Source organism: Alosa sapidissima, chromosome 3 (assembly GCF_018492685.1).
Source record: "Alosa sapidissima isolate fAloSap1 chromosome 3, fAloSap1.pri, whole genome shotgun sequence".
Classification (NCBI taxonomy): domain Eukaryota; kingdom Metazoa; phylum Chordata; class Actinopteri; order Clupeiformes; family Clupeidae; genus Alosa; species Alosa sapidissima.
In genome coordinates this window covers 21579973-21596261 of record NC_055959.1, presented here as the reverse complement: position 1 = coordinate 21596261, position 16289 = coordinate 21579973, and the positions used below count along the sequence as shown (strand labels likewise).

General features: G+C 42.2%; 1 protein-coding gene across 2 annotated transcripts; it reads left to right on the top strand.

The window, feature by feature from the left end:
* Positions 1-4387: 4387 nt before the first annotated feature.
* mmd (monocyte to macrophage differentiation-associated) lies at positions 4388-15773 on the top strand. 2 transcript variants are annotated; one of them, XM_042085347.1, is made up of 7 exons: positions 4388-4835; positions 11133-11214; positions 11985-12145; positions 12551-12625; positions 12752-12853; positions 12976-13045; positions 13628-15773. In XM_042085347.1, the coding sequence occupies exons 1-7, from the start codon at positions 4798-4800 to the stop codon at positions 13829-13831; spliced, it is 732 nt and encodes a 243-aa protein (XP_041941281.1). In that variant the 5' UTR covers positions 4388-4797; the 3' UTR covers positions 13832-15773. The 2 variants fall into 2 exon arrangements, with proteins under 2 accessions (XP_041941281.1, XP_041941282.1); XM_042085348.1 differs by lacking the exon at positions 4388-4835 and adding an exon at positions 9787-10250.
* The last annotated feature ends 516 nt before the right edge of the window (positions 15774-16289 follow it).

Here is a 16289-nt window from a genome sequence, read left to right as displayed (position 1 = left end):
GTGTGTGTGTGTGTGTGTGTGTGTGTGTGTGTGTGTGTGTGTGTGTGTGTGTGTGAGAGAGAGAGAGAGAGAGAGTGAGAGAGAGATAGACAGAAAGAAGAGAGGTGGGGGGAGTGGGAGAGAGAGAGATGCAGAAAGACAGACAAACAGTAGGAAAGAGATTATTATGATCAAACCTGACGAGATATATATACAGTAGATGATCATAATATTATATAGATGATCAAACCTGACGAGAGAAAATATGTGTATGATTTGATTTTCATATGCAGTTGAGGACTGTTTAGATAGCATGTGACTATCTTATGCTATGTCTGTGAAGACTACATTTTGATTGACAGCTATGCCCTTTTGGTTCCCTTTAGATAGAAACAAGTTTAAGTGACGGTGATCATATGATATTAAACAGGCAAAGTTGATACCTCTCCAATGTCAAAAAAGAAACCATACACTCCAAGCAGACCAGAAAGCTTTTGCGTTATTTATACCCCCGCTGTAAAAAACATCAACATTATCCGCTGTAAAAAAACATCAGCATAATAACATTCACAAAAATACTTTTACTTTTTTCTTTAGTAATTGCAACTAATAATTCTTTAACATCATCTTTCTTTATTTAAAAGGATTTGACTGTATCACATTGTTATGATCCCAAAGCATACCATAGAGTATGATATATAGCCCTCTAGGGGTATGCAGACACATGGGGAGACACTGTCAGTGCAGGGCAACAATAGACGATCTATTGCTGGGCTTGGTTTCATCCCCTCTCTGCTGGAGGGTGTGTGTGTGTGTGTGTGGGGGGGGGGGGGGGGGGGGGGCGATGGGTGAGGGGTGGTGGGTGGTGGTCTGCACTGGCCCAGTTGGTCATGCTGGGGCCCAGTGTGCTTATTGTGAGAGGGCAGGCTGGGGCCAGGATGTTTGTGGACGATGGAGGGACACCGCTAAAGCCGTAGTGCCACGCAGTGAAAATAAACAGGCGGGCGGGCGGGCGAGCGGGCGAGCGAGGCAGACACTCGAGGCTATCTCACTTCCCACACAGCCACGAGCTCCAGCGCAAGCCCAAGGACCACGGGAGGCACTTCCACCTGGATCGTTCCAGCCTGCCCCCCCCCCCCCCCCCCCCCCACACACACACACACCTCCTCCTAAACATACACACACACACACATACACACAAACATACACACACACATACACACACACACACACACACATACACACAAACATACACACACACATACACACACACACACACACACACACATACACACAAACATACACACACACACACATACACACAAACATACACACACACACACATACACACAAACATACACACACACACTGCTCCCCATAAACATCACAACGTCCTCCTCCTCCCTTCCTCATACCCCCATGCACCAGACAGCAAAGCCTTCAGTCCCTCCAGTAGTTTTTTCCTTGCACCCTCTCTCACTCTCTCTCTCTCTCTCTCTCTCCTCCTCCTCCTCCTCCCTTGTGACTGGGGCTGGACTTACTGGCACCACTAAAAACTGGCCCCTTTACCTATAGGTTAGAAAGTGATATTCATTGGGCATGACGAGGTATTTAGCCATTAGGCACTACCAAAATGAATGTTCTAGAACAAGAATGAGATATTTTGAGACATACACTTTATTTTACATTACATAAAGAGATGATGTTCTCTTGTTCTTAAAGAATTGTTGAAAACTGCATTGATGGATGTGATTGCATTACAGTTACAGTCTTTTCAACATTCAGGTTTCATTCTCATGCATTACACTATGGAAATGCAATATCACCAGTGAAATTTTCAGTGCACTTAGATGTTCATTCACACGATCCAGACCTGGAACAGCTAACGTTAAGCTAACTCAGCAAAGGACACCTGCTTTGCCGCCTATAAGAATTGCATGTGATCTTTGACCTGGACTCAGCCTCGGAATCTGAAACAATTCAACAGCTTGATTCCATTATCACTGAGCATTTCCACACCAGGGTGGGGTGCTGCCACATTCCCCCTGTGCAATCAGCTGGACCAACTCCACCAGAGTTTCACAGACGCCAGCAAGGGTGGTGGTTGGACAGATTTAACAATTCAGCACTGCTCAAGCGGGAAGCTGCTCACCAGCATTACAGAAACACAGATGACGTCTTAATGTTTGTATCATGGAGGTGGTTTGTATGGCAATCTAGACTGATTTTTTCAAACTGAAAGGATAAGGAAGAGCACAGCTGTTGTAAATAGCTACTGAGACTTTATTTTTTTATTTATCTATTTATTTATTTGTTTGTTTGTTTGTGTCAGAATCAGGAAAACGGTTGTCTATGTTAGATTGTTTTCCAACAGCATATTCAGATACAGCACAACATGTTGGGACTGCACTAGTGAGCATTAAACATGCACCACACAGATGTAATAAGAAAGTTCAGACATCTTCAGTCAGGAGCTCTGCATGCTATCAGAGTGTTCCTCTGCTCAATGCTTCCCCCTGCTGCTTGAATTTGGTCATATACCATTTGAGAATCTGTCTGTCACCTTGTCCAGTGGAGATTTGAAACTTTGGTTTCAAATATATATCATATTTATTATCACATATGCATGCATTATTTTGAAGATCTGTATTTTCTTTTTGAATGAAGTTGTTTTAACCATCTATACTATTTGTAATATTTGCAATCACAATTATGAAAATGATCAGATTTTCAGTGAAATTATTCACTGTCCGTTTTGAATTAGTAAACCATTTTATGCACATTGCTTTCACATTATTATGTTTATTTTCTTTCTGTTATAATTGTTTCATGTCGTCGTTATCAAGAATGCACTGTTTTAAGATGTCACATTTGCAAACAAATTGGACACGACCTCTCTTTTATGAAGATGATCTACTGCTTGTCACAGCGAGGGCTGAATACAAGAAGATTAGTAAATCATGTCATGGATAAATGCACCATGGTATATCATCATTGGAGGATTTCTATCTGTCTTCCCTGAAATAGATTATTGTTGCTTGGAAGCGGTGTATACACACTCTGTTTTAATCCCGTGGTTAGGGAGCACACTGTCTAGGCTACCTCATGGCAGATCTTCTAAGAAGCTGAAGGTTTTTTTTGTCTCTCAGTGTAGAGTGAGCGAGAGTGAGAGAGAGAGAGGGAGAGAGAGATAGATTGCAAAATCAGGTCATTATTTAAGCATTGGCATGTACCCTCTGATGTTTTTGAGGAATAAAATTGGATGCCCATGTTGGAGGGAAGCTTTTTCTCTCTCTCTTTCTCGCTTAGCCCCCCCCCCCCCCCCCCCCCACCCGTGCACTTCTTTACATCTCTCCTAGATTACACTCCTCCTTCACCAGATGGCTTCCTCTCTCTCTATCTCTCTCAATCCCTGGTCACAATCAAGATTAAGATTACATCACAAACATAGAAAAACATGGACCCTATATTTAACAAAATCAGAGTTTTTTTTTTCCAAGTAAGAGAAAGTAGAAAAGGAATTATAAAATGTTACATTAAAGTTTTGCATTACAGAGGTTATTTGCACAGCAGTAGTTGCCAGAGTAGTTTCTGCCTCCAAGGCTCTCAGAGAGAAGCCAGGCTAAATGGCTGGTGTCACTGGTGCAGCTATGACAAAGGAGCATATGGGATACATGTCATTATGGTGTTCACCCCTGACATTGGGCATCCCTTCACTTTGACTCCTCTGCAGGGAGTCGGGTATCCGTTTTAATTTATATAGGCGGGAACCAAATACAAATTGTAAAGTAATTAAAGGTAGCTGCTTTAATCATTGGCTAAAGAAATTCAAGGTTGGAGGAGGGGTGGGGATTAAAGTATTTTTACCGCAAAGCCACACATCCACTCTGATCTGCGCAAGGGAGAATGGGGGGAGGGTTGGGGTGAGATAAGGAGAGAGAGAGAGAGATAGAGAGAGAGCGACCGAGGAGAGAGAGAGATTGAGACGCAGAGAGAGCAGATGGATAGAGTAACAAGAAGGGATGGAAAGGAAGACTGAATTTTAAGGACTGTTTATTCTTGTAGAATAGAAAAAGCTGGTGAGACAATGACAGCACAAGAGATGTATACAGCAGATCAATTCATCAACAAAGAGATATAAATGAAGGGAGAGTGACTTGAGGATTGCACCAGAAGAGGGATAGTGAGGGACTGCGTCAGAAAGTTTTGCAGTGACCCTCCAGAACACCTTTCCACTCTTGGCAGCGGACGACCACCATCCTCCTCTCAGCGCACACAACAGAGGCCCTCCGGGGCCTCCCACTATGAGGTTGCAACCATGATGGGCTTTACGGTAGAGTATGTGGAAATCGATCCAGTCACTTTGAACCTCTGCATCCTGATCGCCAGCTACGTTATCTTGCTGATGGTCTTTCTGATATCATGTATACTCTACGACTGCCAGGGCAAAGATCCCACGAAGGAGTATGCCCCGGACCCTGTAGCGCCACACAGCACAACGCCGGTCAGGCTGGTGGTCATGCAGAGCTCGCCAGCCGCCACGCACTGGGACCAGACTAAAATGGTCACGTCATATGAGACGACCTGTGTCGACCAGTGGGAGAAGAAAAGTACTTTGGTCTGAGGGGGACAGGAACGGGCAGGATCGCTTTTTAATTTTTTTTAAATTTTATTATTTATCTTTTTTTCTCCTCTGTAACCTGCCTGTCGCACTGTTGGATAAACTTTTGTACATATTTTTTTTAAGAAAAAAGGAAAAAAATCCATATTCTGTCTATTTTTTATACACGGTTTTTGAATTTTGTTTCTTGAAAAACAATGTTTGGAATTGACCTGCGGAGGACAAGATGGAAACGGTAAGAGAAGGAGTGTGGGAGGGAATCATTGGTCATTGGTGCGGTTGTGACTGCATGTGAAATCCCGCTTTACCAAATCTCAGACAGGAAGGAGTTTGCTCTCAGGAACAAATGTCACATTGGATAAACCTGGCATATGAAGCTCGTCCAAACCAACCAAATAGGCAGACTTGGTCATGGTTTCAGTCCCAGCTGCTAAATGTGTACACATGCATATACTGTATTTTGGATTGCACAATGAGTTGTTATCTATTCTCTATTCAGTTGCGAGTTGTGAGGTTTAATGCTGACAGTTGCTGTGACAATTCCATAATGCCAAATGTTTAGATGAGATTGCTGTCAAGTAACTGTTCGGTGGGTCACTGTGGGTAATCTGCTATCCATGTTAAGTTGTGACCTGAGCATTAGGTTTTGTCCTGTTTGATTTTAAAGAGCCTTCAGTCTAATCAGCAACCGCGTTTGAGAGGGTTCTTATGATGTCTCATTAAGCTGCCTGTAAACCTCATTAGCCTTGCTCATTCTGCTAAAGAGACTCTACTGGCCTAAGAAGATCTGTCAGGGATGCACAAACACAGAAAAGAACTACATGTATAAAGAAAGAATGAATTATTAAATCACAGTTTTTTTTCTGTGTGTTATCACAATGTGCTGTTATCGAGAGAGGCTAACAAGATAAACACAAACTGTATGTACTGTTTCTGGGGCCCAGTACACACAACGTTGGCAACCACATCATATTGGGACAAAGGTTGATTGACACTGATTCTGGTGTCAATATTTAACTATGAGGATGATAAGTCTGCCTCCATAAACACAGAAGGCAGCTGGAGCACTTGAGTACACAGCTCAGTGGGCAGCCATGATGGAATTCTGTGTGGGTAAATCGGAGGCTGTATAAGATACAGTTGATAACAGATAGGGATGGTGTGGCAGTAAATACAAACCACTGAGCTATATGCAGCAACTGCATAATAAAGAATACCAAGGAACACCACAAATTATGCTCTCTGATCAAGTATCAACAGAATTGGAACATACACAGTAAAATAGTATTATGGCTGTATTATTGCCATCACTCATAACAAAAAAGCAGAAGAGCCTCAGGTTTTGTGGCCCTGTTTAGGCCTCATTCCCAGAATGATAAATGACTCCATCACTGAGCCAGCCTGGGCCTTGCTGTGCCAGCCTGCTAAGTGGCCTGAGCTGTTCCTGACCTGACTTTATTGTTCATGTTTGTCCTTGTGACAATGCAGTGAAGCTCTAGGGATCAAATGCCTTTTCCAAGTGGTGCAAGAGGAGTCTGTTCCCATCTCGGCACGACACCTAATTATACCACCATCTTACTAAAGTAATTAATCAGTTTCAGCTACATGTAGCTGATAGTGAATGAAACCCAGTCACTGATGATGATGATGATCATGAAAGACAAGAAAGTGTCCTTGTTTTAAAAGTAAATCTGCCCTGAAATTATATGGTCTATTATAATTTTGCATCTTTGGGCTGTTGCAGCTGTCTGGCTCTGCTTGGTTGCTGATGTCTGATTTGATTTGTTGCGTCATGTCACGAGGAGCACCGGCAATGAACATTACACTTGTTTATAACATTATAAATAGATGGCTAAAGCTACCTGTAAGTAGCCTCTCACCAGTGACACGGAACACATTGCTAAAAGTTGAAGCGGAAATAGCTTTGTGATCACTCTAACTAGGAGGGATGAATGGAGTCTGAGCTTACACCAATCTAATCCTACTACTCAGAAACACGCCATTTGTGTATAGTGCCCAAATTTAGACCTGATCAACGTAATGGGTCTTTGATGTCTTGCTCAAGAAAGAGATTGCAATAAATGAAAGACCAACATCACCAGTTTTATAATCTTGTTACACAATTCCCTGGAGTGCAGGCATGGTGTGCAAGTTGGAAACAGGCACTGACGACATGCAAACTTTCTTTCTCTAGAAAACTCAATCTCTGCATGAAGTCTCCCATTGAGCTGCTACTAATAAAGTCACATTAAATTACATTTCAATTCTAACTAAGCAGAACAACAAAGGCTACTAAAAGAAAACTTGCTGACAGCTGAATGGTTGACAGAAAGTTAAAGAGAAGATGACAAAGTTTTCAGCAGACAAAAGGGAAGGGGGATGGGTTAAGGGATACCAAAGACATACATCCATTTATCATCTGCAGTATACACTGCAGTGCTCTGCTGTGCAAACACTGGCAATGCTGAAAGGAATTGCTGCATAGTGCATACACCTGCAGTAAAGACTGCCATGCAGGGAGGTGGAAACTGTCAGTAATCTCCCCTGCTAAAGAACAGCCATGCTTTTTCCAGGCATCTCCAAACGCACGCAACATTCAGCTTGTTCGTGACCCTTGTGCACCTGCCTTCAAATCTCTAAATACAGCCAAGCATGCCGCAGGAAAGCCAGTGTGAGTCTCATGGCAAGATCAGGCCCTGTGGCAGTGGCCAACCACAGCAGAAGAATTTCTTATAAGATTGTTTATTTGGATATGGTTATTATTGCATGATTTTATTGTGTATTTATTTGTCCACCCCCCTTCGTGAGAGTTTTTTGACAGATTTCATAAGATGCATATCATAGACTGCACATATGGACATTGTGTTCCTATCAGCAAAAAAACATGATGAAAGTAGATCTGAGTGTTGTAAGTGCAAATACCACTTCAATGTTATGTCTTGTTGAAAATGTTCTTGCTCTGTCCTGTGTTTTTTTTTTCTCTCGGTTAGTCAATACAGAAAAAGGCAAATCAGGCAAAGTGCTATGATGCTACAGTCTCCAACGTCTTTCTCTCAGAAGTCACTGTGTGGGAGATTGAAGCACTAAACCTATTAGCCGGCTGTTGAACCCTCCATCACGTGTCGGCACAAACCCTTTCTTTACCATGCAAACAGGCTTGTAACGGATGCAGAGTGCAGAGAAAAGATGCAGAGCCATATGAAAGGTGCCTGTTTGCTCTTTATTCAGTTGCGAGACATATTCAGTCACAACACATTTGTCAGATTTTAGCTACACTGGTGCTCTGTGACCAATAAATCTCAAGAGCATATTGCAAAATGAGGTCAGAGTGCTATAATTGCAAACTGCAATATGGAGGTGGATGGAGGATGGGACTGGTATGAGGGTGTCATTTCAGTGTTGTCAGATGCTTACTACCTGGATAATACTGAGATGACCTTTTGACCTGAAGCTCACCTGCAGTATTATTCTCACCCTATCAGTCTCCAGAAGGCAGGGCTTTTCCTCCCTCTGTATTTGCAAGCACACTGGCCTTCCACGACACGCCACAGCATGTTGCTGATCTATTTCCAGGATCGCTTCCTGCCTGCGTACTGTACCTCACAGATAAAGCTTGTGTATGTTACACAAGGGCTCTAGGATTTGCTTGCCCACATTTAACTCCACTTGAGCTTAGCAGTAGATGAAAGCTGCACTGAATTTCCCCTGGGGATCAATAAAGTATCTATCTATCTATCTATCTATCTATCTATCTATCTATCTATCTATCTAAAGGGTTATTGAGCATATATAGCTTTGTAATACAAGGGCATATCAAAACCTCAATGCTGGATGACACACTTTGATGATTACATTCTGGTCTCTGTAGGAAGGATCTCGGTCGTCTAATCTGCCGAATGCTGAAAACACGGGTACTAGCTGCTCTGTGTGGCCACAGCATCTTCACAGCCAAGGGCCATGCAAACACACAGCAGATGGTCCCTGCCATCCCCTCGTTACCTGTGTGAATGACATCTTTAAGCCTATGCCAAGCACCAGGGCTCAGTCACACCTTCGCTGATCATCTGCAGGCATGTCATCCTCTCTCTCTCTCTCTCTCTCTCTTGCTCTCTGTCTCTGTCTTGCATACAAACTCAGTAATGCGGAGTGCTCACTGCAGCAGACTTGATTCCTATGGGAGCTAGCCTTTCAGTTCTGTCCTGATGTAGTGATTCACCTGATGGGCTATGGTGGGTGCACTGCACCACTGCTACAAATGCTGTGTTTCCCTTACAAAGTAAAAAAAAAAAAAAAACAGCCTTGTGGTCTGGCAAGATAGGCTTGAATGTTGTGAGTAATGCTGAATCGCAGTGTCACAGGTTTCTGCATAGTGATGACAACACAATATAACAACTGACTAGCATATAGGACAACGGGGGAATATTATATGTATTCAATCTTTAAACAAAATCTTAAATCTAAAGGTCATGTAAACTGGTACATTTGGATTTTTAAAGGTTGCAAACAGGAGAAGAGACTATAGGCCTGAGAGGAATAAACCTTGACATTATCGGCCATGTATCTAGTAGGCTAAGCTTTGTGTTACCCAATGCTGAATAATTGAGTTACAGTGTTATATCAGCTGGTTTACCTTGCTGAAGTAGGCGACAACTAACAGTTGTAAAGGTGTTTATGGTTTATAGGCTTGATGACTGTATGATGTATGCAAATCTTGATAGGCTATTATATCATACAGTATCTCACAAGTCATGTGTAAAGCATAGACATATTAAGGCACAATTTATGAGAAACTTCGGCAACACCCTTTTCTTTCTCAACGACACTTTCTGAATCAACGGAAAGTGGTCTGTCAAGTTTAGTATGATGTGTGATGTTGTGATACACCCCTGTGCTTGTAAAAACTTCTTCTGACACATGGAGATTGTATGAGTAGTCTAGGTTAGGCCCTAGAGGAAAACAAGAAAGGGAATGTATCCTCCTTTGAAAGGTCGAAACTATGGATGGAAGACAAAACTAATTTTGCTTACATTTTAAGCGCATGTCTATCACTGCTGCCTTGCTTCATTGTAAGAATCATCAGATTGAATTTCGCATCCCATTACATCCCGCCCCCACTGATAGCGTCACGAAAAGACAGCAGAAAAACAATACCATGATTTTGATGCTGATTGGTCGTGAACGCTGATGCGACTGTCGTTCAGCCCTGCTATTGGACAAAAAGCTGTCGTTCAGCAAATCATTTTGGCATAAAAATTACAACTTTAGGTTGCTGTTTGGAGGACATCAGGAACATGAAGTATAGCGACATGGTGGGGGTGGCTGCCAACGCGGTGGTGGTTTTGAGTCGAACCTATCACTTGATTGAAGCATAGCCAGCTCTAATAGCAGGAATGCTTTTGAGGAAACGATTGAAATAGTGCCTTAACGTTACCGATTTCCTGTACGTGCATATTTTGAAAGAAAGAATGACTGAGTTGTCGATGTAGATGGTCAACGTTAAAGCTCTTATAGCTTGCTAGCTTACCAATTTGCCTTTGTTATTCCCCCTCGTTCGGTCAGTTTCGCTCTCAGACGTACTAGACATTTTATCTAGATTGCATTTTCTTGCCAAAATAAACATTGCCATGAAGAGAGCGAATAGCTTTCAGAGGTAAGTCTCTCAAAATTCTTTAACCCAGCTTAAAGACAACGCAAAGACGATGGAGGATGTGTGCTAAATATCTAGCATACCAAAGTTCAATGCATTAACAGTAACATAATAGCGGCTGAATATTGTCATATGCGCAACTCGCTGTCATTGGCTACTGATTTACTGTAAAATAATATTTTGTATAGATCGTTGTAACAATGTTGCATGTAAAGCCTTACAGCTGTGTGAGCGTGCTTAGCTTTGACCCATCGTCGTCGCCATGTTTTTCTTGACGTGCATTGGCATCTGGGTCTATTTATGAGTCACATCATGTCAGACCCCACTGTCAGATACATTGAACGTTAGCAAGCTCACAAATTCGATCTTTTGTTTTAATGCTGAAATGATACGATCGAGCTGTTTTGAGACCGGTCACACAGCCTACATCTGGATCTGTTGGCACCAGTGTCATACAAATGAGGATGCTAGGGCGGCGCCCCCAGACCCCCGTTTAGATGCTTCGCTTGTAACTGACAGACACCATCAACATGCAATGACATAAGCTTGTTGACAGCTGTAAGAATGCGTCTGTTTTTTTGTAGAAATTGCAGAGATTTGTCGCACAGTATAGCCTACGTAGTTACATTGGGTGTAGTAGCGTTAATTGAAACCCCTCCTCTCAGAAGCGCCCCCATCCTCATCCTGAGACCCTGGGATGTAACGAAAATAGAAAAACGATGGACCCCTCTGCTATCCAGCTTATGTTCAAAAGATGCTGTCATTTCATAAGTTGCAGATGTCGAAATGGGCTCTTATCATTCCTTTGTTTGCTGCACAAAAATCTGAATGACTGTTTATTTGAGTACTACAATACACTAATCTTTCTAATCGTCTTGCTTTCAGGTTCATGAACAGCCGAGCTGCAGCCAACTGCCGATATCAGCCCACCTGCTATGAGCATGCTGCTAACTGCTACACACACGCGGTAGGGGACCAGGAGATTCATATAATAATAAGACTGTATGCTGTCAGTCTTGTGGTGTGTTTACCGTGTGCAGCTTACCATTGTCAACTGCCAAAAAAAGCCAATGTCCTTGTTTCTTAACACTGATTTGATCCAAGAGACTATCACTTGGTATTTATGGGAAATGGGAAATATGGAAGAATAGTGCTACTAACATCTTTGGTTGTGTTTGGTCCGGTGGAGAATGTTTGGTCCGGTGGAGAATGTCAGGTGTATTATGTCTCTCGGACAGGGCAGACGGGTTCAGTTGGACCCATGTGAACCTGAGTGTGTGTCAGCCTTTGTTGCACCTCAGCACTTTGTTAAGCAATTTATTTGTTTGAGCTGCTGAAATGTTGTTTTGTTGTCGTGGGGTCCTGTGTATTGTTGTTTATCACTCATTATGGTGATGCGATTGACCGAGTGGCAAACTCATTCTCAAATTAATAGAGAGCTGGAATGTGACCTTGTTCATTTCGGCGGCTTTCCAAAAGGGCTGAAAACATTTTGCAGCTGGATCGTGTCCAGTGGTAATCCTTCCTCTTCAGTGCAGATCACAAACGGTCTACATTTTGACAGGCTGTTCCCCTGAATAAGACCTTTGTTGTCGTATTCTCCTAGTATAAGCAGCAATACAAGAAATCTACACAGTCATAGTTTTTAAACTTTTTTTTTTTTTTTTTTTTAAAGCACGGGATGTTTGCCTTAGTCTAAGTTTTGACCCAGGTGTGTGTGTGTGTGTGTGTGCGTAGTTCCTCATTGTCCCAGCATTCGTTGGCATGGCTTTGCTGCACCGTCTCTCTGACGACCGCTGGGAGAAGATTACCGCCTGGGTGTATGGCATGGGCCTGTGTGCACTCTTCTTGGTCTCCACCGTCTTTCACATCATCTCATGGAAGAAGAGCCACATGAGGTAAGTGCTCGTTGCCTCCCTCTTTCTCATACTCCTCATGACCTCTGTCCGTACCCTTCTGTACTTTCTCCTCGTTGTCAGTTTTTCTACTATGTCTGGACCTTAAAAACTCAAAACTTGTCTAGTTACAAGTCTTAGACGGGCTTTGATTTTTTTTTTTTTTATTTTAAAAAAGGCTTTGTTTCTGTTTAGAAAGACAACAGATATGTACGGACACAAGCCCAGGAATCAGTAGGCCTAGTCTTCAGCACTCTAAGCCACCACCACAAATTTGTCATCTTTCATCTTTCCCCATCATTGTGGGACATGACTTCTGGTGTTGAGCATGCTCTCACAATTTGATGTTTGTTGAGGTGAACTGGTGGCTAAGCTTTGCTAATGGTGGGAACTGCTTCTCCGTTACAGGTCGGTGGAGCATTGTTTCCACATGTGTGACCGCGTAGTTATCTACTTCTTCATCGCTGCCTCCTACACACCCTGGTGAGTACGCTGTTATACTTGAACATGCAAATGAAAAACCAAAGCCCTTTAGCAGAGTCTTTCACAAATTATTCACATTGCTGTTTGTCTCTTAAGTTTGTTTCTTGTTTGCACTTCCTCTCTTAGGTTGAATCTGCGTGAGCTGGGCCCTCTGGCGAGTCATATGAGGTGGTTTGTGTGGTTGATGGCCGCCGCAGGGACTATTTATGTGTTCAACTATCATGAGAAGTGAGTGGGTCAGCACACTGAGTTGACGTATTCTGGTTAAATGGTGTGTTTTTACTGAGGTTTCTCTTTCTACTATGTGACTGAACTTGCTCACGTTAATCTTTTTTGTGCTCCATTTGTAGGTATAAACTGGTTGAACTAGCCTTTTACCTAACAATGGGATTTTTTCCTGCTTTGGTTGTGACCTCAATGGTATAGTATCTTGATATTTTCTCTTTTTCTCTGATAAACAAACATGTAATGTTATTCAATTGCATTGTTATAATTCTCCATCAGTGTAAATATGTTTTTTAAGAGAGGCTAAAGCTTGATTTCTAGGCCTTTGCATATACCTTGGGTTATATAGCTATTAGCTATCCAACCTACCCATCCATCTTTGTGCAGCGAGTTAGCTATCCTCACAACTGACAATCCATTCATACACTTTTACACAGCTTACAACTACACTATGACATATTGCTGGCATCCAGTAGTTTGCATAGTGCTTGCAAAAACAGTGCCTGACATTAGGCATATATCTCCCCCTGGTGGTTAAGTGTTGAAAGTGAACATCTGAGTTTGAAACACCTGTCGTCTGCACTGGGGTTTAATCAGACAAATCCCATTACAACTTGGCAGAATTTTTGGCAGCATAACTAGTTAATTATAGCCTGGCTGAATTGCCCAAGGCACAGCTTTGAACGGAGAAGCAGTGTGACGTGTTCCACTGTGTTAGATTAGGTTTAATCCATTTTGGAAGCTCCGTTCTCTCACCATGTTCTCCTCCATGGACAGAACAACACCGAGGGTCTGCATGAGCTGGCTTGCGGTGGTCTCATCTACTGCCTGGGGGTGTTCTTCTTCAAGTCGGACGGGGTGATACCATTCGCCCATGCCATCTGGCACGTGTTTGTGGCACTGGCTGCAGCCGTGCACTACTACGCCATCTGGAAATACCTCTACCGGACCCCTGGGCCAGACGAAATCAGGGAGGCCTAATGGCCCATCACTCGTCTCTGCCTCCATCTCCTCTTCCTTCTCCTCTTTTCCCTTCTTTCTCCTCTTGTCTTGTCTTACCTCTCTATGGCCTCTTCTGCTCCTGCTTCTGCACCTCCACCTGTTCTCCACTCACTAGCAGGCAGATCATGACCATTCACACACACACACACACACACACACACACAAGACTCCTCTGCTCCTCCCCACCGGGCCAGACTCTGCAGAAGAAAACAAAATTGACAGAAAACCACAATAATAACAACAACAGCAGCGGCAAAAGTTTACGAGTACAACTGTGTATTGTTTACCATTTTTGAAGCAACTGGAAAACGGCACTCACACATTTCAGCCATTGAGAGGATCACATTTCTTTCCTTTTTTGAATTCTAAAGCTCATGTCTGTCTCGGTATGAGAAGGAGAGGAAACTCTCCTTTTCTGCTTTCAAAATGCTCAATCCTACTTGGGAAACGGCAGTATATAGTCCATGTTCTTTGAAGCTCTTTGATATCACACCTTTCTATTATAAAACATTCCACGGCAAATGTCACACACAGGGATTTTTATCAAACATTTTCTAGTCCTCACTCAAGACCAACACTGGAAGTTTGGTCATGAGCTCCATGTCATTCTAGCAGTCACGCTTTTATTCACACAATACATATCCACTGAGGATCACTCACTTCGACATTTTAGCTCTTTGGTGCGTTTTTTGTACGGTGGTGTTGTCTGTACTCTCAAGCAGTATTTGAAAGTGCTGACTTTCATATTTTTTTCCAAGGCGCTTTTGTAATGCGAAGAACCACTTATATTTGATATCTTTGACTTTTGTTGAGTATCTCTCGCCGTTGAGCAGCTTGTAATGTTTCAAAGGCCCCAGAGTAATCGTGTTGAATGTGATGATTTTTTTTTTTATTTTTTTTAACTAACCGATATCGGAATGCTATCATTCAGTGACTGGCTGTGCCCTGTGATGCTTTTTTTTGTGGAGTGAAAACAAGAGTATCATTGAAGCTGATCAAAAAGTGTACATTTTCTATCGTTAGTGTTTCGATATTTACACTAATCAGTGATCAAACATTTGCTGCCACTCCCGCATTATTTATGCTTTTTGTCAGTACATACTCACCACTCAGCTGAGAAATGTATGCTTAAAAGTCACAGCGACGCAGAGCTCAGTGCTTTTAAACCAGACCTCATTCAAGGACAGACTTGCTTGGCTTGTGTATGACTCATGATGAAGTCTCATGTGGAAGCAGAATCAAATCTAGAAGAAAGGACTTGGAATGAGAGAATCATATTCAGCACTGTATCATCTGCCTATTTATTTTCAGCTGAATAGAAAAGAAATGTTTTCAGTAGACCCACATGATCATACTGTGCTGTGCTGGACTCTTATGGACTCCTATCTGCAGTATGGGATTCATCAGCCATGCTGTGAGGGGGACTGAATCACCAGATGTGGCCAGTGTTCTCAAATATCACATAGTTTTAACTTACCCTTAAACGCGGAAGGTACACATCCAGATTCTGGTATTTCTGACCGGACCTTCGTGGGGTACCTACACGTGTGGCCAGTGTGATCAATACTCAGTGTTTTAAATCGCATGGTGGTTGGTAAATGTGTGCTTTTATCTGGTTTCACTTTTCTTTTCTTCTTCTGTGAACATGTGAGAACCAAGGGTTGATGATTCTAATTTTGATAAATGTGAGTATTCAAACCACCCAATGCCCAGTTTTGTAATATTTGTACATTCTGTTTTGGCACATAATTCTGTACTGGCCTTTTGAAAAACAAAAAGTAAAAAAAAAAAGATCTTCTAATGCTACTTCTCTATTTTAAGTAACCTTTTGGTGTTCTGGTGCTGTATATAAACATTTGTGTCTGATTCTTAAAAAGATTTCATATGTGTTAATACAAAAATAAAGCCTTGTTTGACATCAGTCATATAACAATGCCATAATCAAATTGTGAAATATTAAATGTAGACCTGTTCATGTTTTATCATCAAGAACAAGTGTTTGATACATTATCTATTAGTTTCAAACATGCAGATGATAAAGTATGATTTCATAGAAAAAGAGCTTGAATCTTTCAGGTCACCATAGCTATTGAACTAATCATGGATCTAACATGCCATCACACCTGCGGGAGTCACCTGTGTTAAGGTTGCGTAGACGAGCAGTAGGCTAATGACGACATTGTACATTCCATCCTTCTCCTTTGTCTCTAACCAGCTGTGACAGGTGAAAGTCACCCAAAGGCCTTATTATGGTAGGGCTTGAAAAGCAGACAATCAGGCTAGGGATGAACCTGGAACAGGATGCGTCAAATGCAAAGAATGAGCTCCCAATCTTAAAGGTATTTTTAAAGGTATTTTGAGGCCTCACCCATACATTTACACTAAAATAAGAAAGTAAAATGATACACAATCCAAAATCTAAAAAAAGGCCGTAGAG

What these genes read in the sequence shown, in the direction of transcription:
- mmd (XM_042085347.1), top strand. Translation starts at nt 4,798, where the DNA reads ATGTTTGGAATTGACCTGCGGAGGACAAGATGGAAACG. An exon ending in CGGAGGACAAGATGGAAACG is followed by an intron (nt 4,836 to 11,132) that starts GTAAGAGAAGGA and finishes TCTTGCTTTCAG; the next exon opens with GTTCATGAACAGCCGAGCTG. An exon ending in GCTGCCTCCTACACACCCTG is followed by an intron (nt 12,626 to 12,751) that starts GTGAGTACGCTG and finishes TTCCTCTCTTAG; the next exon opens with GTTGAATCTGCGTGAGCTGG.